Here is a 23,311-nt window from a genome sequence, read left to right as displayed (position 1 = left end):
GTTAAACAGGTTATGAATTTGAATCAAATATAAATTGTCTGAACTTGTTTTTTTTACAAGAAATTTGACCTTTTGAATGTCTGAGTGCCGGCATGTGATGGCCGTACTGAATATCATTTTGAGTTTCTTCACTGACATGTCAGCAAAATAGATTAGCCAAATCATTTTACAGTTTGATTTTCGAGGTATCTTTGAATTCAGCCTGCTGTAAGTTCATAATTTTCACTTCCATCAAATGAAGTGATGTCCTTTTGTTCCTAACATAAGCTTAACTGTGATCTTAAGTTTTTGTGTGAACCTTCAGCTACATGTTTGTAAATAACTTTGTCTCAAATGATTAATAAAGATCAGAAAGAGTTCATCATAGGCAGGTAAGGTTTTCATCACGTAAGAAGGATATTAAACATAATCCATTATAATAAAGAGATGTCAGATTCAGCAAATCTGTTTTTAGATGCCAAAAAGCATTTCTGGGACAACGCGGTAACATGGCAGTTTGCTCTGTTGCATTACAGCAAGAAGGTCCTGGGTGTAAATCCACCAGGCCTTTGTGTGTGCATGTTCCCCCCGTGTGTGTCTGTGTGGGTCTAAAGACTTCCTCCTGCAGTCCAACAACATGCAGATAGTTTAACTGGTGATCCTAAACTGCCCATAGGTGTGAATGGTTGTATAAAATGTCTACAGTCAGAAGCTTCATTCATTGAAAACAGAAAAACAAAGTCTACATGTGGCAACAAAGTCAAATCTAGCCTGGCAAAGAAAAACCTTTGTAAAAACATTTATCTGAGTTCAGTTTTATAGAAAATAATCTTCATTCAAAGTAAAATGAAATTCTTATTTTGTCCAAAATTCAAGATATTTAATTTGGCAAATTAAAGATAAACAAAGTTAAAAAAAATGCTGTTATGAGTAAACATACCAGCAGTTAGAGAAAGGCTAACGTAGCAGAGCAGTCTCTCCTAAAATGAGGCCAAATTGTAGTCAAATGGAAACTTTGAGGAATTAGAAAAAAGAAAAATACTCAAACAAAAGATCTGCATCATGACACTGAGCTGCAGTGATGAAAACTCCACATGTGCAACAACTGAGGTGAAGAAACTGGGATCATTACATTTGTATTTCTTTTTTTATCAAACTTACTGAAGATTTTTTTGTGTGTGAGTGATTATTGTTTATAACTACATAAAAAATTAGTTTACACTCCTTTTTTGTTATTTTGTTGTAATTTTGTGTGAAATGTGTAAAATAAATGAACATTAAAATGTCCAGTCATGTGTCCAGCTTACATGATACAGTCAATGAGATGATGTCACTCCACTGTGTGTAGAAACTTCCCCTTCTGCCCCGGCAGCTGTATCCTCCACTGTCATACTGAGTAGCTCTGCTGATTCTGTATTCACTGGATGTTGGAGGTGTGTTTAACTCTGCTGGACTCCATTCATACGTCCACTGAGCTCCTTCACCTCCCTGAATCTCACATCTCACAGTGACTGTCTCACCGCGGTATATCACATTGCTGTATATCTGAGTCCAGGATGGATGCAGGAACACAGTGGGCTTAGGAGGAGCTGTTCAAACAAAAATATATCATTAGCACACTGATAATTTGACTTGAAAATCAAAAAGTTATTTTTTAAATAAATAAATTAAACCAGGTAATTTACTGATCTTTATTTTCCACAATTTACTTATTTCTGCATCTCTATATTTACATATTTATACATTTATGAACATACAATCAATGAGTCATCAGTTAGCTCTTGTTTGCTAACAACGCTGTTAAACCTCCAGTGATGGATTCAAAGCTGGAGGCTGCTCTGCTCTCAGAAAGTGATTATTAATTCATAAATGGTGAAATACAAAGTCTACATGTGGCACCAAAGTCAAAACTAGACAAAACCTTTGTAAAAACATTTATCTGAGTTCAGTTTTATAGAAAATAATCTTCATTCAGAATAAAATTTAATTCTTATTTTGTCCAAAATTCAAGATATTTAATTTGGCAAATTAAAGATAAATAAATTTTATAAAAAAAACTGTTGCTATGAGTAAACATACCAGCAGTTAAAGAAAGGCTAACGTAGCAGAGCAGTCTCTCCTAAAATGAGGCCAAATTGTAGTCAAATGGAAACTTTGAGGAATTAGAAAAAAGAAAAATGCTCAAACAAAAGATCTGCATCATGACACTGAGCTGCAGTGATGAAAACTCCACATGTGCAGCAACTGAGGTGAAGAAACTGGGATTATTACATTTGTATTTCATTCTTTATCAACCTTACTGAATATGTTTTTCGTGTGAGTGATTATTGTTTATAACTACATTAAAAATTAGTTTACACTACTTTTTTTGTTATTTTGTTGTAATTTTGTATGAAATGTGTAAAATAAATGAACATTAAAATGTCCAGTCATGTGATCAACTTACATGATACAGTCAATGAGATGATGTCACTCCACTGTGTGTAGAAACTTCCCCTTCTGCCCCGGCAGCTGTATCCTCCACTGTCAGACTTAGTAGCTTTGTTGATTGTGTATTCACTGGATGTTTCACGTATGTTTGACTGGCCTCGTATCCATTCATACGTCCACTGAGCTCCTTCTCCTCCATGAACCTCACATCTGACAGTGACTGTCTCACCGCTGTATATCTGAGTCCAGGATGGCTGCAGGGTCACAGTGGGCTCAGGAGGAGCTGTTACAAATATATCATGAGCAGGCTTATAGAAATACAAAATTAAAGCTGTCCTGCTTTTTTTGCTGTTTTTAATGGTAATCATACTTTTGCATCCCAGTGGCAATATGACTTGCAATAAAACGTTTTGTCGTATTAATTATTACTTAAAGAGATAAATACATGACTGCATTCCTTTTGTGATATGAGTGTAAAAAAGAGTTTGTGTTTCTTATGCTCTGCTATATGTTTATCACAGTACAAGATCATCTAGGCTTCTGTTTTTTAAAGTCTCACAAAATCATTCTAAATGTTGTTTCTTGGAGCTGCAGAGCTACAACACAAGAAAAGTTAAACAGGTTATGAATTTGAATCAAATATAAATTATCTGAAGTTGTTTTTTTTACAAGAAATTTGACCTTTTGAATGTCTGAGTGCCGGCATGTGATGGCCGTACTGAATATCACTTTGAGTTTCTTCACTGACATGTCAGCAAAATAGATTAGCCAAATCATTTTACAGTTTGATTTTCGAGGTATCTTTGAATTCAGACTGCTGTAAGTTCATAATTTTCACTTCCATCAAATGAAGTGATGTCCTTTTGTTCCTAACATAAGCTTAACTGTGATCTGAAGTTTTTGTGTGAACCTTCAGCAACATGTTTGTAAATAACTTTGTCTCAAATGATTAATAAAGATCAGAAAGAGTTCATCATAGGCAGGTAAGGTTTTCATCACGTAAGAAGGATATTAAACATAATCCATTATAATAAAGAGATGTCAGATTCAGCAAATTAGTTTTTAGATGCCAAAAAGCATTTCTGGGACAACGCGGTAACATGGCAGTTAGCTCTGTTGCATTACAGCAAGAAGGTCCTGGGTGTAAATCCACCAGGCCTTTGTGTGTGCATGTTCCCCCCGTGTGTGTCTGTGTGGGTCTAAAGACTTCCTCCTGCAGTCCAACAACATGCAGATAGTTTAACTGGTGATCCTAAACTGCCCATAGGTGTGAATGGTTGTATAAAATGTCTACAGCTCAGAAGTTTCATTCATTTAAAACAGAAATACAAAGTCTACATGTGGCAACAAAGTCAAAACTAGCCTGGCAAAGAAAAACCTTTGTAAAAACATTTATCTGAGTTCAGTTTTATAGAAAATAATCTTCATTCAAAGTAAAATTAAATTCTTATTTTGTCCAAAATTCATGATATTCAATTTGGCAAATTAAAGATAAATAAAGTAAAAAAAAAAAAAACTGCTGTTATGAGTAAACATACCAGCAATTAAAGAAAGGCTAACGTAGCAGAGCATTCTCTTTCCTAAAATGAGGCCAAATTGTAGTCAAATGGAAACTTTGAGGAATTAGAAAAAAGAAAAATGCTCAAACAAAAGATCTGCATCATGACACTGAGCTGCAGTGATGAAAACTCCACATGTGCAACAACTGAGGTGAAGAAACTGGGATCATTACATTTGTATTTCATTTTTCATCAAATTTACTGAATATGTTTTTCGTGTGAGTGATTATTGTTTATAACTACATTAAAAATTAGTTTACACTACTTTTTTTGTTATTTTGTTGTAATTTTGTATGAAATGTGTAAAATAAATGAACATTAAAATGTCCAGTCATGTCATCAACTTACATGATACAGTCAATGATATGATGTCACTCCACTGTGTGTAGAAACTTCCCCTTCTGCCCCGGCAGCTGTATCCTCCACTGTCAGACTCAGTAGCTCTGATGATTCTGTATTCACTGGATGCTGAATGTATGTTTGACTGGTCTCGTCTCCATTCATACGTCCACTGAGCTCCTTCTCCTCCCTGAATCTCACATCTCACAGTGACTGTCTCACCGCTGTATATCTGAGTCCAGGATGGCTGCAGGGTCACAGTGGGCTTTGGAGGAGCTGTTGCAAATATATCATGAGCAGGCTTACAGAAACACAAAATAATAATTAAAGCTGTCCTGCTTTTTTTGCTGTTATCATTGGTATTTGTATTTTTGCATCCCGTTGGCAATATGACTTGCAATAAAACATTTTGCCGTATTGATTATTACTTAGCAACATAAATACATGACTGCATATCTTTTGTGATATGAGTCTACAATGTAGGTTTCTTCCAATCCCAATTTTTTTTTTTTTGTTATTGCCTTGAAATTTTCTGGCAGAGAAGCAGCTGATGGCAGTATGTGTTCAGTCGAGGAGATTCTGTGACAACATTTAAAGCTTTGTCTGAGTTTAGCTGGAGGACATTAGCTGATGTTCAGTTTGAGCCTCACAAAGTCATCAGTCATTAAGAGAACTCAACATGCCGGGGTCACATGGTCTAAGTGTAGGTGCTGCATATCTGTGTGTCGTCAGCATCAAAATAAGAAGATGCACCATGTGTCTCCATTACATGTCCAATATTAAGCACATATAAAGAGAACAAGATCAGACTGACTCTATTCTGGTGAACACAACAGTAGTTTTGCCAAAATCTATTTGTAATTTTATAGTCCAAGTCCAAAGTTTTCTGAATCAGTCAATTTATACAAACTTATTAAAAATAATTAGAAATGTAAACATGTGACAGGAAACAGTTTACAACATCAAGAACGTGGGCTCAACAAAAATCACAAGTTTACTAAAAACTTCATCAGCAGCAGATCAAGGTAACTCTCAGTGATTTTCCATAAACTGAACTGTGAACAGCTGATCCACATATGGACCTGTTCTACATTAGAGGTTCTTCTTCTCATATCACTGAAGGTGACACTCATGAACACCTATGGTGGGTGTGGTTTTGGGTGGAGCAGCGTGTTCAGGGGACAGAGTCAGGGGTGGGTGGCAGAAACAGCTGATCCCAGCCGCACTAATGACCTTTTCCCTTATTTTAGTAGCTGCTGGGGTCTGGAGGAGCAGAGTCAGACTGAGACTGAGAGTCAGAGTGGAGCAGAATGGAAGGAAGTGTGTGTGTGTGTGTGTGTGTGTGTGTGTGTGTGTGTGTGTGTGTGTGTGTGTGTGTGTGTGTGTGTGTGTGTGTGTGTGTGTGTGTGTGTGTTTGTGTGTGTGTGTGTGTGTGTAATCTTGAACATGAATTAGTGGAATTAATCGAAATGAAACCTGCAACGAGAAAGGCTGACACAGTGACCAGACTGTTGTATCAAAATTGTATCAGACCAGTGTCTGATACAATTTTGCTATATTTTCATCAAACCTGAAACCTCAAGGAATTAATGTAAAAATGCTTAAAAAATTTAAAAAAAATTCAAAAAGAACTGATGGAACTGCAGCAATAAAATCCACATGTGGAAATCTTTTTTCCTTCCAGATACTTTTGGATATAAATCTTTAAAAAATTATTGAAAGAGAGTATTTTTTTTGTGTCTTTGGATGACACACCATCTAATGTAAATTAAAAAGAGTGAAATGTGTCCAGCTTACATGATACAGTCAACATGATGCTTTCACTCCACTCTGTGTAGAAACTTCCCCTTCTGCCCCGACAACTGTATCCTCCACTGTCAGACTCAGTAACATTGATTCTGTGTTCACTGGATGTCGGAGGTGTGTTTAACTTGTTTTGTCTCCATTCATACGTCCACTGAGCTCCTTCACCTCCCTGAATCTCACATCTGACAGTGATTGTCTCACCGCTGTATATCTGAGTTTTGGATGGTTGCAGGAACACAGTGGGCTTAGGAGGAGCTGATTAAAAAAAAAAACATCATTAGCAGACTGGTAATTTGACTTGAAAATCAACAATAAAATGTTGTTTTTATCAAATAAATTAAATCAGGTACTTTACTGAGCTTTATTTTCCACTACTGCCTTATTTCTTCATCTTTATATTTACATATTTATGAACATATAATCTATGAGTCATCAGTTAGCTGTTGTTTGCTAACAACGCTGTTAAACCTCCAGTGATGGACTCAAAGCTGGAGGCTGCTCTGCTCTAATAAAGTGATTATTAGTTCATAAATGGTGAAATAAAAAGTCTTCATGTGGCACCAAAGTTTATCTGAGTTCAGTTTTATAGAAAATAATCTTCATTCAGAGTAAAATTCAATTCTTATTTTGTCAAACATTCATGATGTTTAATTTGGAAAACGTAAAGATAAATAAAGTAAAAAAACAAACAAAAAAACAAAACCAAAAAACTGCTGTTATGAGTAAACATACCAGCAGTTAAAGAAAGGCTAACGTAGCAGAGCAGTCTCTCCTAAAATGAGGCCAAATTGTAGTCAAATGGAAACTTTGAGGAATTAGAAAAAAGAAAAATACTCAAACAAAAGATCTGCATCATGACACTGAGCTGCAGTGATGAAAACTCCACATGTGCAACAACAGAGGTGAAGAAACTGGGATCATTACATTTGTTTTTCATTTTTCATCAAATTTACTGAAGATTTTTTTCATCTCCAGATGTTTCACTGTGATTGATGAATGTGTATTTTTTGTGAAATTTTAAAAAATGTTTTACGATACTTTTGATACTGAAATAAAAACAGAACCTGTTTTTATTGAAAGACAAAGTATTTTGTTTTGTTTTTGATGAAACATTGTGCAATATAAATAAAAAGGGTGAAATATGTCCAACTTACGTGATACAGACAATGTGGTGATATCACTCCACTCTGTGAAGAAATAGTCCCTTCTGCCCCGGCAGCTGTATCCTCCACTGTCAGACTCAGTAGCTCTGATGATTGTGTATTCACTGGATGTTTCACGTGTGTTTTTCTGACCTCGTCTCCATTCATACGTCCACTGAGCTCCATCACCTCCCTGAATCTCACATCTGACAGTGACTGTCTCACCGCTGTATATCTGAGTCCCGGATGACAGCAGGATCACAGTGGGCTTAGGAGGAGCTGATCAAACAAAAATATATCATTAGCAATGATCCAGTTAGGAGAAGAAAAACATAAAAATCCATAACATTAGCATGACCACAAAAAAGATAGTTATTAGTACAAAAAAACATTCATTGGATATATTTATGCACAGTCAGTACATGAAGCTTGTTTTGATATATGATATGATACAAGGCCTTGGGAAATAGGGATGCTGATGGTGTCACAGCACCCTCTGGTGGAAATAAAATAAAATAAAATAAAATATCACATCAACAGAATTATAAAAATATAAAATCATTATAAATATCTGTCCTGGTTTTATTGCTGTTGTTAATGGTAATCATAATTTTGCTTCCTGATAAAAAATTTTGACTTGAAAATCAAGAATAACAAGTTTTGTTTTCATTAAGGACGCACTGAGCCTAATAATTATTAAATTGACACATTTAGTTTTCTAAGTACTGTTTTAAAAAGTGATTCCTTCCATAATTCGGAGAAAACCATTTTTAACTTGGAAAAATTTTTTTCAAACTCATCAGTTTCCTGAATAATGACTGAATCACTTTTAGTTGTGACTAAATTCGTGTTTCTTCTCCTTCCTCTGCAGGTGTAGATGCCTCCATCAGAGACAGAGATGGCACTCTTAGAGCTAAAAGAGATGATCTCATTTTCAGATGAGGTTTTTCTGAACTCATATTCTATGTCAGCAAAATCCTTCACATCACAGGTCAGCGTCACACTGCCCCCTGCTGGTGTGGTTGTGCTGTCTGCTGTCAGAGCGGCCTTGATTTTAAGTTCTGTAAGTTAGAAAAATATGAGGCTATTATTGTGGTCCTTTTAGTGGAAGAAGGAAAAACCCACCACATCTGCCACACAGATGTTCCAGCTGCAGTTTTATTTCATACTGCAGTTGTGAGCAGGTGAGCCTGGTTTCTATCAACACAACCACCACCTGCAGCTAAATAACGTCACTTAAATGAGTGAGTAATACGCCACCTGGTGGTTTGTTCTGAGTGTGACAGAAAGCCTGAGCCTGTGAGTCTGAGCTCAGGGTTAATGAACCCTTGACTAACAGAAAACTTTTCCACACTCATCTGTGGATCTGTCACAGCAGAAGTGCAGCCAAGGTCACAGATAAGAAAACAGACAACTGGAAAGCAGGTGAGCTGTAACTTGATCACTTTGTCTGTATTTTAAGTTCATCAAGCAAAGCTTTAAGACTGTCCAGCAGATAATATCTACACACACACATGTTTTGACATATTTACATACCTGACTACACACACAGAGATAATAAAATGCACACGAGGGTTAATATACACGCATGAAAAGGAAATCAGTCAGTTTCAAGGCTTCTTCCTGGTCTGCTCATGTCAAAGTCCTCGATCTAGTGGTTAAATGGAGGAAGTGCCGAGTAATAATGGTCAGAGCTCCGTGTCTGTGATAGTTCTGCATCTGCTGCTCTTGAGATGGGATAAAGTGTAAGTTTAGCCAGATGATGGATTGTTTCTACATATTAGTGCTCTGTCCTTCTTGTGGGTCTGTGACGTTTGTTACATTACTACTGTAAGCTAACTGTTAGTGCTTTGTTTTACCTGTTAGCATAAAACATGTCAGCCTGTGGTATTTGTATTTACATTACTTGACAGGCTTTGTCCAGTTATTGTTAATGTTATGATCTTGCATTGGTCATGTGACATTTGTGCATCTACACTGAGATTAAATGTACCTGTTCTGTTTTGTTGTTACAGTTTTACAGACTGAAAGTGCTACAAATGGTACATCAGTAAAAGCTCTGAAGAACGCCACAGTCTCCACATGGAGCGCTTACTGAAGCCGTTTATGTTTAACTGCACAGGCTGAATAGAAGCATTCAGGCTGTGCAGAAGATAACATGTAAACACAGGGAGGATATTATTGAGCACATTATAGGAGATAACAGCTACATATATGAACAGGAAGAAACTAATCATTTCTTACCTTCAGCATTTCCACAGAGGACTGTACTGAGCACTAAAATAATGAATAAAACCTCATCAGACATTATACAACTGACAAGATCAAAACTGAATTAAATTAAGACTTCATTAAAGATGAACAGTAATCACCAGTAATCTGTTTGTCAATAAAATAAAATAAACATAATAACTCAAACTGTTGTAACACAGTGTGTAACTATAAGTGATGCAAAAAGCAGCAGCGTATCAAACATTTAAACACTTAAAGATTCACAAGTCTGCTTTGTTCCAGCTCTCAGGTAAACAGGTTAAAGCAGTGACTCACTGTAATTCTCACAGATCAGAAACATTTTCATTAATCGCTGCCGTTCAAACAATGTCAGACGTGTACTTACAGAAAAAGCCCATCATGCAGAGCAAAGAGAGCCCCATCGTCACATCCAGCCTGCTGCACTCTGATCCTCTGATAATCAAACAGTTTTAGTTTGCAGATAAAGGAGAAGTTGTGTTTAATATAGATACAACAAGAGTTTTTCTACAGGCTCTTATTCTGATTGGTCTCTCTGTGCTTCCTGTCCTTACACACAAACTCAAACAGCTCCTGTAGCTTTGACCGCAGCAGTTGGTTGACATGTTTATATTTCCTGTCCACTGCAAACATAGAAGCTTGTTTCTTGTGTTGTGTTGTTTCCTTTCTCTATAATATACAAAGCTGTTGTGTTGCTTCATGTAAGTAGACATGTTTTGCCCTTTTGGGGTATTTTTTGGGTGCAATATCCTTTATTATTTGTCTCCTGGCAGGTTTCTGCAGACTGGGAGTCACTAAGAGTGAATATACCAAAACAGCTTTTCTACTTCGGTGCCTGTATTTTCACAATTTTTTTTACTTTAGGCTGCATTAAAATATGTTTATTTTTTTCTTTACTCTTAGCTGAAACATCATCATGCAGTACTATAGTGAAAAGGCTCCTTTGACCTCAGACCTGTGAAAGTTTCCACCTTGTGGTTAAATTCTGGTTTTAAGTTTGATGGAGACCCAAACACAGGAAATGACTCAGTGTGTGGCTGAAGTGAGACTAAAGACCTTTATGTTTCACCAACTAAAGAACAATTAAATTCATAGATAAATTCAAAGTTATATTTATTATCTGTTGTCATATCAAAGTAAAGCAGGAACTCATTTATTCTGCAGACTGTTCTTTGTCTTGCTTTGACATGTACAGATGCACACTGACCTCAGCCTCTGACTACATGTAAACACAATAAAATAAAACAAGCTGATGATGTGAAATAATGATTGAAACACTGTAATAATGATGTTTGTGTTGAACACCACATGTTACCAACCAAGATCATGTGATTGTGTCCAGAGTCAGTTCAAAAAGCAGACGGACATCCAGAGCAGGACTCAGAGTACCAAACAAAGGTGACCTTTATTATGAAGCTGATAGTTTCAGGCCTCGATGGTAACAAATGAAGAAAACTGAGTTACAGATAACTGATCACAGGAACACAGAGACTTACCTGTGGGTCATCACAAAATCTCTATTGAGGTCACAAAAGTGTCAACTTACACTTTCCAGTCAACATAAATAAATAACTGAGACTTAAACACTGTGTGATTCCACAGACGTTAATCTGTCCAAATGATTCAGTGATGTGTTGACTAATAGATCAGAAGATACTGTGGTGTATTACCTACAACATGACTGTAGACGGATGGGTTTTTTTTCTGTGTATCTAATGTTATAATAATAATTGCTGAGAGACTTTTGCCTTTATTTTTACTCATGTTGCCATAGTAACTTTAAATCGTAAAAGTCTACTGAGAAAATGCACAAAGCATTGCAACAAACCACACGTTGCTTCATTGTGTTAAACAGTTCACGTATAACTGGACCAAACTTCCACTTCCTCTTTACATTTACTGAAGTTTGATAACAAGAATAAGTAACCACACCAGAGTTTTTGAAGTGTTTTAGAGCAGTGGTTTGATGTGGATGGTTGTTTGTCCTTGTATATCATGTGCATGTGATCACAGCCCTGGGCCCTGTCCTCAGCTTGTGACGGGTCCCTGGTCTCTGGGAGGGTTGGCTGCCCGTTTCCTCTGGTTCTCAGAAGCTCTCCTCATGAGGGCTCCTTCTTCCTTCTGCCCTCTTTCAGGTGCTGTTTGTTTTCTGTATCGCTACCTCTTTTTTCTCTCTCTTTCCTTCTCTTTCGTTCTTCTAATTTCTTCTTCCTAATCTGGACCTCCCCACCTGTCAGCTCTGGCACTGTTACAGTAAAGATGTGTAATCTTTTTTTTTTTTCTTTTACTTTAATACCTTTAAATAATTAATGTAGCAGTTAAAGCAGAGTTTCTATAGTAAATGTTCTTCCTCATTTTAACTCTGCAGGCTGATGAAGAAAACAACAAAAGATCATTGAGGTTTGTTTCAGTGCAGAGATGGTGCAGATAAGACTGCAGCTCTGTGTGAACTTGCAGTTATACAAATAACAATGTTTACACAATATTTTCCATCATTCACGTCATTTTGAGAAGTGATCCTTCCTGCTACAGTCTGATCTACAGGTCAGAGTCTAAACACTTTCTGCATACTTTCATGGTCTCAATCATTAAAGTTTCACATCTTACTGACATGTTAATAGTCTAAAGCAGCGGTCCCCAACCTTTTTTGCGCCACGGACCAGTTTATGCCCGACAATATTTTCATGGACCGGCCTTTAAGGTGTCGCAGATAAATACAACAAAATAAAACTAGTACCGGTACCGAAAAAAAAAAGAAGATTTATTCATAACACACGTGAAAAGACCAAGGAAAACCGAGTAAATAATAAAAACGATAACAAAATAACGCTGAAAACCGATAAAAACCCTGAAAACCATACATTTTCACACCTGAGCCTCAACTCTCGCGGCTCACGGACTGGTACCGGTCCGAGGCCCGGGGGTTGGGGACCGCTGGTCTAAAGTATTGTCCTCATCAGGGTATGAAGAGGACAATAATGTGCAGTGTGCCTTAGGACCTTATGTTTGCTGGATACTGATGGCTTAAAATAAGAGATTGCTACACAAAAAACTGTTGTCTCAAACCACAGGCTGCATTTCCTCTTTTCTATGTGGCCGAGTCGAATATGAGGCCGTTCAGTGGATTAAAAATAAACCTGTTGCAGAACAGACAGCAACCAACAACAACCCTTCACACACATGTGGTCACTGTAGCTGCCGCCCTGTGTGTCGGCATTATTCTGTATTGTCATGTTTGCAGTTTGAGCTTTACTTTATAGATAGAGTTAGAAAAATATATATTTTTTATTTTAAACATTTAAATATAACTTTAATAACAAGAGAAAAAAGAAAACGTAAAAATCATCAAGTTTTCATGTAAATATCTATGTCTACAGAATGTGTGTGCTGTAAAAAGGAGTAGGATGAAGTTTACAGTTTTAATAATAATGGATTGCATTTATATAGTGCTTTTCAGGACCCCTCAAAGCACTTTACAATACCACTATTCATTCACTCTCACATTCATACACTGGTGAAGGCAAGCTACAGTTGTAGCCACAGCTGCCCTGGGGCAGACTGACAGAGGTGAGGCTGCCATATCGCGCCATCGGCCCCTCTGGCCAACACCAGTAGGCGGCAGGTGAAGTGTCTTGCCCAAGGACACCGAGACTGTCTGAGCCGGGGCTCGAACCGGCAACCTTCCGATTACAAGACGAACACCCAACTCTTGAGCCACAATCGCCCTTTTCCTGTTCCTAGCCCATTATCTCAAATGTAATTGCTTACAGATCCATATCTAGAATTCAACATTATTTGATCCATACATGTTTAACTATGTACAAGTCTAACACATGAACATACACAAATAAAACCATTTGCAGCATGTAAACCAAAACAACAACAAACTACATTTTTACATAAACTAAGCATCCTGGGTTTAACATCTGGTTAATCTCTGAGCTTATTTTATGTGACAAACACCTTAATAAACACTTTGGTTAAGCTTTGGTTACTCTGGCCTTGATCTATTAGAATGAGGACACAATGAGACAACTCAGTCACTGAGAGGAAGATTTCCTATATTCATGCAATTTATATTTTTAAGCAATTGTGTGAATTTTTGTACTGATGTACTTGTCTTGATTTTATCAGTACAGGTGTTCCACACACTAACTCCTCTGACTGTAATACTGTGATATTTTACATTTGTCCTTACTATTGGCTTGCTGAACATAAGGATTCCTCTCCTGAGTATTTGGTCTTATATGGAACAAGTTCTGAATTTGTGGGGCAAAGATTTATTTGCTGATTTGTACATTGTTTGCACAGTTCTGAGGTCAAATCTTTAAATCTGAGAATATTTAATTTAATAAAAAGTGGATTTAATGGTTCTCTTGAACTAGTTTTATTTGTTATGCTTATTGCTCTTTTTTGCAGAATCTATATTGGATGGGTGTGTGTTTTATACGTCTTTCCCCACACTTCCACACAGTATGTCATGTACAGCAGTATAATGGAACAATAGATAATATAATGATGTTTGATTGATGAGATCCTTAACCTTGTAGAGAATTGTCAGAGACTTTGATATTTTGCCTTTGATATAAGTAATGTAAATGGGGTTAGTATCTTGCCCAAAGATATTTGGCATGCAGCCAGGAGGCAGCCTGGGATCGAACCACCGACCTTCTGATTAGTGGCTGACCTTCTCTGCCACCTGAGCTACAGCCACCCCCCAATGTGGCGAATCCAGCATAGTTTGTGATGTATTATCACACCGACTAATTTTATTTCAGATACTCTGTCTAATTCAATGTTATTTATTGTCAGTTTACTATCGGTAGAATATTACTCAGGTTCAATGTTAATTTATTAAGGTCAAACCAGGTCTTCAGATTATTTAATTCACTTTCTAGTTCATTCAGACGTTGCTCCAAGTTACTTCCACAGCACAGTAAGTTTGTATCATCTGCAAATAATATTACTTTCATAAAGTTTGAAATTGCACATATCTCATTAATGTACAATATGAAAAGCAGCGGCCCCAAAACTGATCCTTGGGGAACCCCACACACAATTTTGGCATTTATGGCATTTATTTCTGCAAAAAAATTTTATTACGGTTTTTAACGTAACTGTTAACCCATGATAATGCCACCCCTCTGATTCCATATGTACATAGTTTGTTATGTAAAAGGTTGTGATCAACTGTATCAAATGCTTTCTTTAAATCTAAAAAAACTCTGACAGCATATTCTTTGTTTTCAAAACAGTGTTTACTGTACCTATGACCTCCATTAAGGCATGCGTTGTGGTCCTTTAGGGTCTAAATCAATATTGCTCTTCATATAGTACATTGTTTTTTTGTGATAAAGTCATATAATCTATTGTAAAATATTTTTTCCAGTATCTTAGAGAACTGCAGTAGTAGAGAGATGGGCCGATAGTTTGTGAGAAGATGTTTATCTCCAGCTTTATATATTGGAACTACTTTTGCAATTTTCATCATATCAGGAAATAAACTACTTTGTAATAACATATTACAAATGTAGGTAAATTGTTTCACAATACATCCAATAATATCTTTAATTAAGTCCATATCAATGCCATCACAGTCCGTTCATTTCTTGAAGTTAAAGGATGTAACTGCATCAATAATTTCCTCTTCATCTACTCCCCTCATAAACATTGAGTTTGCTACATTAATAGTTGTAGTTTTAGGAGGGTTTCCAGTTTTTACAATTTCTTTTGCCAAGCCAGGACCAACATTAAGAAAAAGGTCATTAAAACCATTTTGCATTTTTTTATGTCACTGGTGTCTTTGTCATAAAATTAATATAAATTTAATCCTGTCAGACAGGACAGGATTGGAAGGTTGATGGTTCGCTCCAGTCTGCGTGCCAAATATCCTTGGGGAAGATACTAACCCCAAGCTGCTCTCTGATCCATCTACTGAAGTGTGAATATGTGACAGAAAGCAAGTAAATAGAAAAAAGTGCTTGGGTAAATTGGGCAAGTTGTGTAAAACGCTTTGAGTGCTCAGAATAAAAAAGTGCAGAAAAGGAACCGAACCATTTATCAGACATTCCTCAGAGGTTCCTCACACCTCAATGCTCTTCCTGATTGTGTTGCTTGTCTTTCTCCAGGTCTTTCCCTGCAGGATGGTGGCCCTTTCTATTTTCATGCCCACTTTCTGCATCACTTATTCTCTGGTGTAATAGAGAAACATATAATCAGTAGTCAGGGAGTGAATGTTAGTTAAAGATGATCTTACACACCACCTCAACATAGTATAGTATAGTTTGTATAGGTGTATAGATTAGCTTGTATGCCTTTGTATACACACACAAACAACAACAAAGTAAAGAATCAACAGCATAATGTAGTGTTTGGGATTTCTGAGGTTCAGCAGTGCTGGGAATAGTGGGAATGTTACTGGGAGGCGCTTGGGTAACAAAAGGCCATGCACAGGTGTAGTTGGCCTCTTTGTCTTAGTTTTGTTGTGTTAATGAAGCTAAGTTAATGAAGCTAAGTTTTTCCTCACAAATCAGCTCTGAGCCTGGAGGACTGAAAAAAAACAATTTAAATTTTCACAGCTGCAGAAAAAGATTCAGTGACTTTGTGATTATTTCCTTATTTTCCAACAAAGAAGTTCAAACTTGTGGCTTCAGACGTTTTCACGTATCTCAACTCTGTTTGGAGATGCTGACACCATGTGGACAAATGCTATTATTGCAGGTTTGTGGGTTACAAATGCTTTTAGCAAGGCAAACCATATAAGTAATAGTAATACTGTTTCAGTGTGGAAATATCTGTGTGTCCGTTATTCCAATAAGTGTTTTTATTCATCATTTCTATGAGGAAAAGAAGAAGGGAAAATGTTTCGACATTAAATGTCTGTGAAGGTTCTCAGTCATCCAGGTCATCGTAGTCAAAGGAGCTTGCAAAGAAAAGCGTCTGGACTTCTTTAAGTTGCTTGAAGACGTTTCACCTCTCATCCGAGAAGCTTCTTCAGTTCTAAGCTCAAATGGTGGGGAGTCCCAGATTTAAACCCAGTGGGAGTTTCCCCCCACAGAGGGACAAAAGGACCCCCTGATGATCCTGATGATCTAATCGCCTGAGCCAAGGTGTGAAACTGTGTGTGGGTCCCAATCAGCCAGGGTTTCAGGTGAGTTCATTGTGAAACCTGGCCCCACCTTATCATGTGATTTCCTGAGGTCAGATGGCCCAGGATGTGAGTGGGCGTTAAGGCGTCTGGGAAGGGAACTCAAAACTGGATTATAGATGGCAGACAGTTGGTGTCGTAAACCACCGCCTCTGTTCAAAGATGGTCGCTCACAGTGGACATAAATGGCTTCTTTCACTCCTCTTTCAAACATCTGTTTTCTCTGTCCAAAATGTGAACATTGGCATCCTCGAAAGAGTGACCTTTGTCCTTTAGATGCAGATGGGCTGCTGAGTCTTGTCCTGTGGAGGACACAGGACAAGACTCAGCAGTCCAGTCTAGGTTTAAATCTGGGACTACCCACCATTTGACCTTAGAACTGAAGAAGCTTCTTGGATGAGAGGTGAAACGTCTTCAAGCAACTTAAAGAAGTCCAGACGCTTTTCTTTGCAAGCTCCTTTTACTACGATGACCTGGATGACTGAGAACCTTCACAGACAGTAGTGGGGATAGGTTAATTGGTCAATCTAAATTACCCATAGGTGTGAATCTGTGAGTGAATGCAAATGGTTGTCTGTGTCTCTGTGTGTTAGCCCTGCAACAGACTAGCGACCTGTCCAGGGTGTACCCCGCCTCTCACCCTATGACAGCTGGGATGGGCTCTAGCGCCCTCCGCGACCCTAGCGCCCTCCGCGACCCTGGAAAGGATAAGCGGAAGCGAATGGCTGGATGGACACACAGTATATTTGTTTTTCTATAAATAATAATGACTTCTCTTTTGGGTTTTTTTGTTTGTTTTGTTTTGGTTGTTTGTTTTTCCATAATTTGTGTATCTGCAAATATACAAATTCTGTTTTTTTCATATGAAAGAAACTATACTGTGGTGGGGATTGCTAATTTCTTGATTGATTTGATTTGATTTGATTTATGTATGTTTTGTTTTGTTTTGCTTTACTTTTGTTTCATATGTTGTTTGTTTAATTTAAGACTAAAAAAAAAAAAAAAAAATTTTTTTTGAATGAGTGGTAAAACTTGAGGGGGTAGGGACAAATAAGTAAATACTTCTACCTACTCCTTTTCAAACAAATAATGGAATAATATATTGTAATGATTGTGAAGGCTCATGTTTGAAATGACAGATTTTAGAACTAATGAATTTAACTTTAAGCTTAATTGCTTAATTTAAGCTTAATGCACTTTATAATCTGGTGCGCGGTATGGTAAAAAAAGAAAAAAATATGGTAACTTCTACCTTACTTTATTATGTCCAGCAGTCCAACTTTTTGTGCATGGTGCTACCGCAGGTGCCTTTGACGGTGCAAAACGTTTCATCGACATTGTTGTGTTTGTTGGGGAGAAAACTTACAAACATACAGTACAGCACTTCAGAGTCGCACTGCTAGTGTTTGATGTAGCCATTCTGTACTGTACAGGAGAGCACGGCACAGAGGAGATTGACAATGATCTACAGCCGATCAGGATGCAGAACACAATGTGCTTTAAAAAAGAAAAAAAGAAAAAAAAAGCATGCAAAATTGCACTAAAAGAATCCGTGAAACAGCGAGGCTGCAAAAGGTGAACCGCGTTATAGCGAGGGACCACTGTAATTGTGAAGATAAGTCACAACATACCCTTCGTAAATACTAACATACTAACATATAGAGACCCTTACCAGCAATCATTCATGTATTTTTTTAATATCCTGTGGCTTTTTTTCACGGTTTGTTGACATGCTGTGTAGGTGTGCACTGATATCGACATAACGGGGAAACATCTGGCTTTGACTATTGTTCACCTGTAGTTTGAATGCTGAACATTTGCCTGTTTAAATCATAAGAACTGTCACTATAAAGAGATGTGTCTTCTGCATGCAGTAATGCAGTTCTGCTTGTGTTGAGTGATGTAAACAAACAATCGATCTACGCTCTTCAAACATCAAAACAGATCATTAGATTTTTTTATGACACAGCAATGGTGAGTGTTCCCACCCTCTGCTCTTTGTAACTTAACGTAATCTTTCCGTTTTTGTATTTTGTATTTTGATTTTTGAGTCCACCTTCGCAGTAGCGATTGACTGCAAAATAAAGCTACCGGAAATGTACAACCCCATCCCGTCTTAAAACAGGAAGTTAGCATTTTCTCGTGCACAGGGTCTATTCCACATTTCCCTCTGTGTGTATTTATAGTGTGTGTCCTCGTGTGCTTGTTGCTGGTTCGTCTGTGTTCTTTCTCTCCATCATTCTGTGTCGTCTCCCTGCATCGCCATTTAAGGGTTCAGGTTTGTTTTTGTTAGTTTTTTCCAGTTTAAGTTTGCTTAGTTTGCGTCCCTGCCTTCGCTGTTTCTGTTTGTTTCACCACTTCATGAATAAAAGTCATTTGCATCTCAGCTGCCTGCATCTTAGGTCCTAACTCTCAATATCCACTCATCTGCCACGGCAGACGTGACAACAATAAACTCAAAAGTAACTGATGTTTGTTTAAAATAATAATAAAAAGTATTTTACCAACCTGGTGAAGCACGAATCTGTAAGATAAGATAAGAATACTTTATTAATCTCAGAGGAAACTAAGTGGTCACAGTGGCTCAAAGACAGTAAGAACAGTAACTGACTAAACTAAATAATATAATATATCACAAAGTATGAATAATAATGCACACTACAAAAAGTAGAGAATTTCAATTCTGTTTGTACCAGCTGCAAATGGCAGCATTTCATCGTGTCGTCGATTGATGTTAGTAGCAGCAGGTATAGAGTATTGCACATTGAGATATGTACAGACACCAGTGTGTGCATGTGTGCTTCGATATGATGATGTATGTTGTAAAGTCTGACAGCAGCTGGAAGGAAAGATCTCCTAAATCTCTCCTTCACACTGTGTGTGCAGCAGCCTGTCACTGCACGAGCTGCTCAGTGCTGTCAGGGTGACCTGCATGGGGTGGGAGGTGTTATCTAACAGGGATGACAGCTGAGCCACCATCCTGTCACTGACTACCTCCACTGGGTCATGAGGACGTCCCAGAACAGAGCTGGTCTTCTTCATCAGACTGGTCAGACATTATGTTGTTTACTTTCTCCTCTCTCTCCTCCCACCCAACTGGTCACAGTACATGGCAGCCCCTCCCTGAACAATTAAATTGATACTTCTATATTTAAATTGCAAAAATGTTGACTACAGCCCTCCAGTCAACCTCAATAATTAAATGAAACGTATATACTGTACAAATCTACAAAAAGTAAGCCGCCTGTAAAAGATAAACTATTATTATTCCCAGAGATGGGAAATTCACTTTGTTACAGCAGCAAAGTAAACAGGGCAGGAATAAATAATACCTAAAAGCAACACTACTATGCAAAAATAGAAGAGAATAAACCATTGAATTATGTGAAGAATAATATGTCAGAGTATACTGTGGTGTCCCTACAATATGATTGAATTAACTCTCAACCTCACCAGCGTCACCTCATGTGTCACACACACAGGTGCTGGTTGGACCAACTGAAGCCTTTTGGTTTGTTTGTTTGTTTTTGTTTCTCCAGACAGAATATAAAATATTCACATTTTACTTAATTCAAATTGTACTGTCACTTTAAAAGTAACATTTCATATGTCATGCAAGAAACCTAAATTATAACGTAAATGTAAAATGAGCAGCTCGTGTCCAGGTTCACCAAAGTCAGTTTTGTGACTGAAAGCTGTCGGCCAAATTAGCACGATGATGTGTTTCAACAGCAGAGGAGCTGCATTATTATAAACTGTTCCACCACATAAACCTGAAAACTACCTGTGACAGCTGACCTGTGTGATGTGTAGAAGAACATCAAATTTTATTTAGCATCAAATCCGTGTGTTAATGAAGAACATGTTCCTGTGCCATGTGCATAAATATACATCAATCTTGTTTTTGTTTTTTTCCTGTGGGCTTTGTGAGGCTGCAGGTATTTACGAAAAAGTCTGAAAGACTAACACAATCATGTGACGACACTGTGAAAAGCTGAGAGTTGCTTCTTCCTCTGTGCAGAAATGTAACTAAAAACCTTAAACCAGCTTTAATTCTGTTCAATTTCAACAAAATCCATGTATCATTATTGGAATGGACTAACACTGCACCCATATCTCTGAGTCATCCACCCGTGATTTCTCCCTCTTATTGTGTGTTTTGAAACTGAAAGTCACTGATAAGCCACCACAATATCAGGGTCCAGGATATGAGAGTACACTCATCCAGCTCTGAAACTCCACAGATCACTGTCAGATCTGCGACGGACAACATTTAAGCATCTGTCAAACTGCTACAATTGATGCAAATCACAAAGACCAGAAATATTTAGGCTGGTGTCTGAATTGTACAGTATATAATAGTGTAACGAATGTTAAAGGTTATTTTGCTGTGATAGGTTGAGTATCTCTGTGCACTGTTGCTGTTTCTTTAAGAGACATGTTTGTTTGTGCTGCAGTAAAAGTCAGTGGTTTGTTTTTTAGAGACAGAAGTAAAAGTCACTCACCTCAGTGTGACGGCTTTCTTTCCCTTTTTATACTTTTAGGCCACATGTTGAAACTCATAGCCACGAATTTCTCTTTTTTTGGTGAAACCTTGGACTCGTCTCCAAATCTTCCAGCAGAGATCATCCAATCGGATCCTTTTAGGGAATCGGACCTCTAAACTGTCGGTCGTCATGAGACAGGACCACCAACAGATACCTCTTTCCACATTTAATTCCTTCGCCTGTGTTATCACTCCACAAGAAACTTGATGAGCTCCGGACAATTGTCAGGTTACCGAAGGAAGTTTGTTGTAATGGAAACTCGGCTTAAAGAACAATGATGTGTTCATGTTGAAGTCGGAAGTTTGGAATTTGCAGCTGGAATGCCCCATCAAGACAGCTACCAAGTCAATAAGCTCCACCTGCCCTGACTTAATGGGAATGGCAGATGAGGAAGTTGGAGGAAGGAGAGATGACTGACTTTTAATTACTTTTATACAAAATGATTGATTACACGGATATGAGAACAAACTAAGCATTTTGTGTTTTATGATCTTGGATTATGTTCCTTTGGACTCCCTTGGAAGCTAATTATGGCACAGCGGGGAATCAAACTGAAGAAGAAAAGTAGGGTCAAAAGAGCCAAACCACAGAGAGAGATGGGTCTGAGAGCAGGAGTGGGAGTGTTGGTGTTCATGAAATAGTGTCTAAATTTGAAGAAGTCAGTGGATTTAAATTTCTTGTTACATTTAAAGATGTGTGTGAAGAGGCTCAAGATGCACAAACAGCATAAAGATGAGATGAGAAATGTGTTGAATATGAAAATGTTACTGAATGGGAGTATTCTTGATTTCTATAAGTCTGAGGTGCAGAGAGTAAAGGCACTGAAAGTGATTTGTTCCCAGTCAGGGTAAAAACTGACTGATATGAGCCCTGAGAGTCTGAAAGTGCTGTGTTTAAAGATGTAGAAGCAGCTGAGGTCAAGATTGTAGGTTTAAAGAGTCGGGCACTGCTGTATTGTTGACATTCAGAGATGATGCAGTTAAAGTGAGCCTGGGGTACATGAGCTATCATATTAGGCAAATACCAGCAGCCTCCATTGTGATGCAGCGTTTTGGTCCTGTAGCAGCAGTGTGCAGTATTTTCTTTAACAAGTAAAAAATAAAAGTATAAATCTGTAAGTTTGGTCAGCAGCTGTGGTTCCAGAGGAGATCTCTGAGTTTAGGGTTTCACTACAGTTAAATACAGTATCTCCATAAATTCACAAAGTTACACAGTAAATGGTGGGAAATAACACCAACAACTATATAGTGTATTATGAAGTACTACAAAACAACAACAAAGTAAAACCCCTGCACTGTGGTGTTTCATTGGCTACTTTAAATAAAGGGATATCAAGTATTACTCTGACAGTGTCCTCAGCATCTGTTGCCCACTACACCCCAGATGGTCTCAGTAAACTGAGGACTCATCATCTCCATCCACAAACATAAGTGTGCAGTCTTCTGGGTTGTAACACTTCTCACATGCTAAACTGCTCCGAAAGTCCTTTTTATAAATCTTCTTTCATTTGGAAACATTTTGACTCGTCTCCACTTATAACATCGACTTATTGATCACAGTCCTGTCAAAGCAGATCATCAGCAGATTCATTATAATTAAGCTGTTGAATGATCAGCTCATAAAAGTTATGTTCATGTTTTCAGTGTTTTCTCCATCCAAGCTCATCCCAAAGTCCAGACATGCAGGTGATTAGGAAAAACATCTGATCTGAATGTGCTGCTGACTCTTTGAATATTGTGATTTCCTGATGACCAGGAGAAAAATGTCTGGAAAACATGCAGAACGTTTAGAATGAAGTAGACTGTGGAAATGTGCAGTCAATGAAGGTTATAGTAGGAGACACCTGGTCCTGGTCAGATGAACCACTTTAACTGGCTCCTTTCTTTTTAGCCCACAATGATCATTTTGATCTGTTTTATTCTCATTATTTTAAATGGACTCAAAAGGACCAGTATAGCAGTAAAAAAAAAAAGCACAATGGCTGTAAACAATAAAGTTCACAGATTAAATTAAGACATCAGCCTAAAGAGCAACATAACAATGATGTCACATAAAAGAAGCAATTATGAAACTTTGACTGTAAACTACAGATCTGCTAAAATAATAAATCAG

The 23,311-nt window shown here is 37.6% G+C and overlaps 1 protein-coding gene across 1 annotated transcript in view; it reads right to left on the bottom strand.

The window, feature by feature from the left end:
- The window catches only part of LOC102794889 (basement membrane-specific heparan sulfate proteoglycan core protein-like), a 57,227-nt gene that overhangs the window by 16,280 nt on the left and 17,636 nt on the right, over positions 1-23,311 (bottom strand). The window contains exons 4-9 of the mRNA XM_087838307.1: positions 14,773-14,779; positions 7,268-7,534; positions 6,105-6,368; positions 4,317-4,583; positions 2,426-2,692; positions 1,287-1,568 (exon numbers count right to left, since the gene is read on the bottom strand). Of these exons, the coding sequence (XP_087694433.1) occupies positions 1,287-1,568; positions 2,426-2,692; positions 4,317-4,583; positions 6,105-6,368; positions 7,268-7,534; positions 14,773-14,779 (1,354 nt within the window). The remainder of the gene's footprint in view (positions 1-1,286; positions 1,569-2,425; positions 2,693-4,316; positions 4,584-6,104; positions 6,369-7,267; positions 7,535-14,772; positions 14,780-23,311) is intronic.

The sequence above is a fragment of the Neolamprologus brichardi genome, chromosome 3, assembly GCF_056152115.1.
Source record: "Neolamprologus brichardi isolate AB-2024 chromosome 3, ASM5615211v1, whole genome shotgun sequence".
Lineage (NCBI taxonomy): Eukaryota > Metazoa > Chordata > Actinopteri > Cichliformes > Cichlidae > Neolamprologus > Neolamprologus brichardi.
Note: the sequence above shows the minus strand (reverse complement) of the source record. Positions and strands in the feature narration are given on the sequence as shown.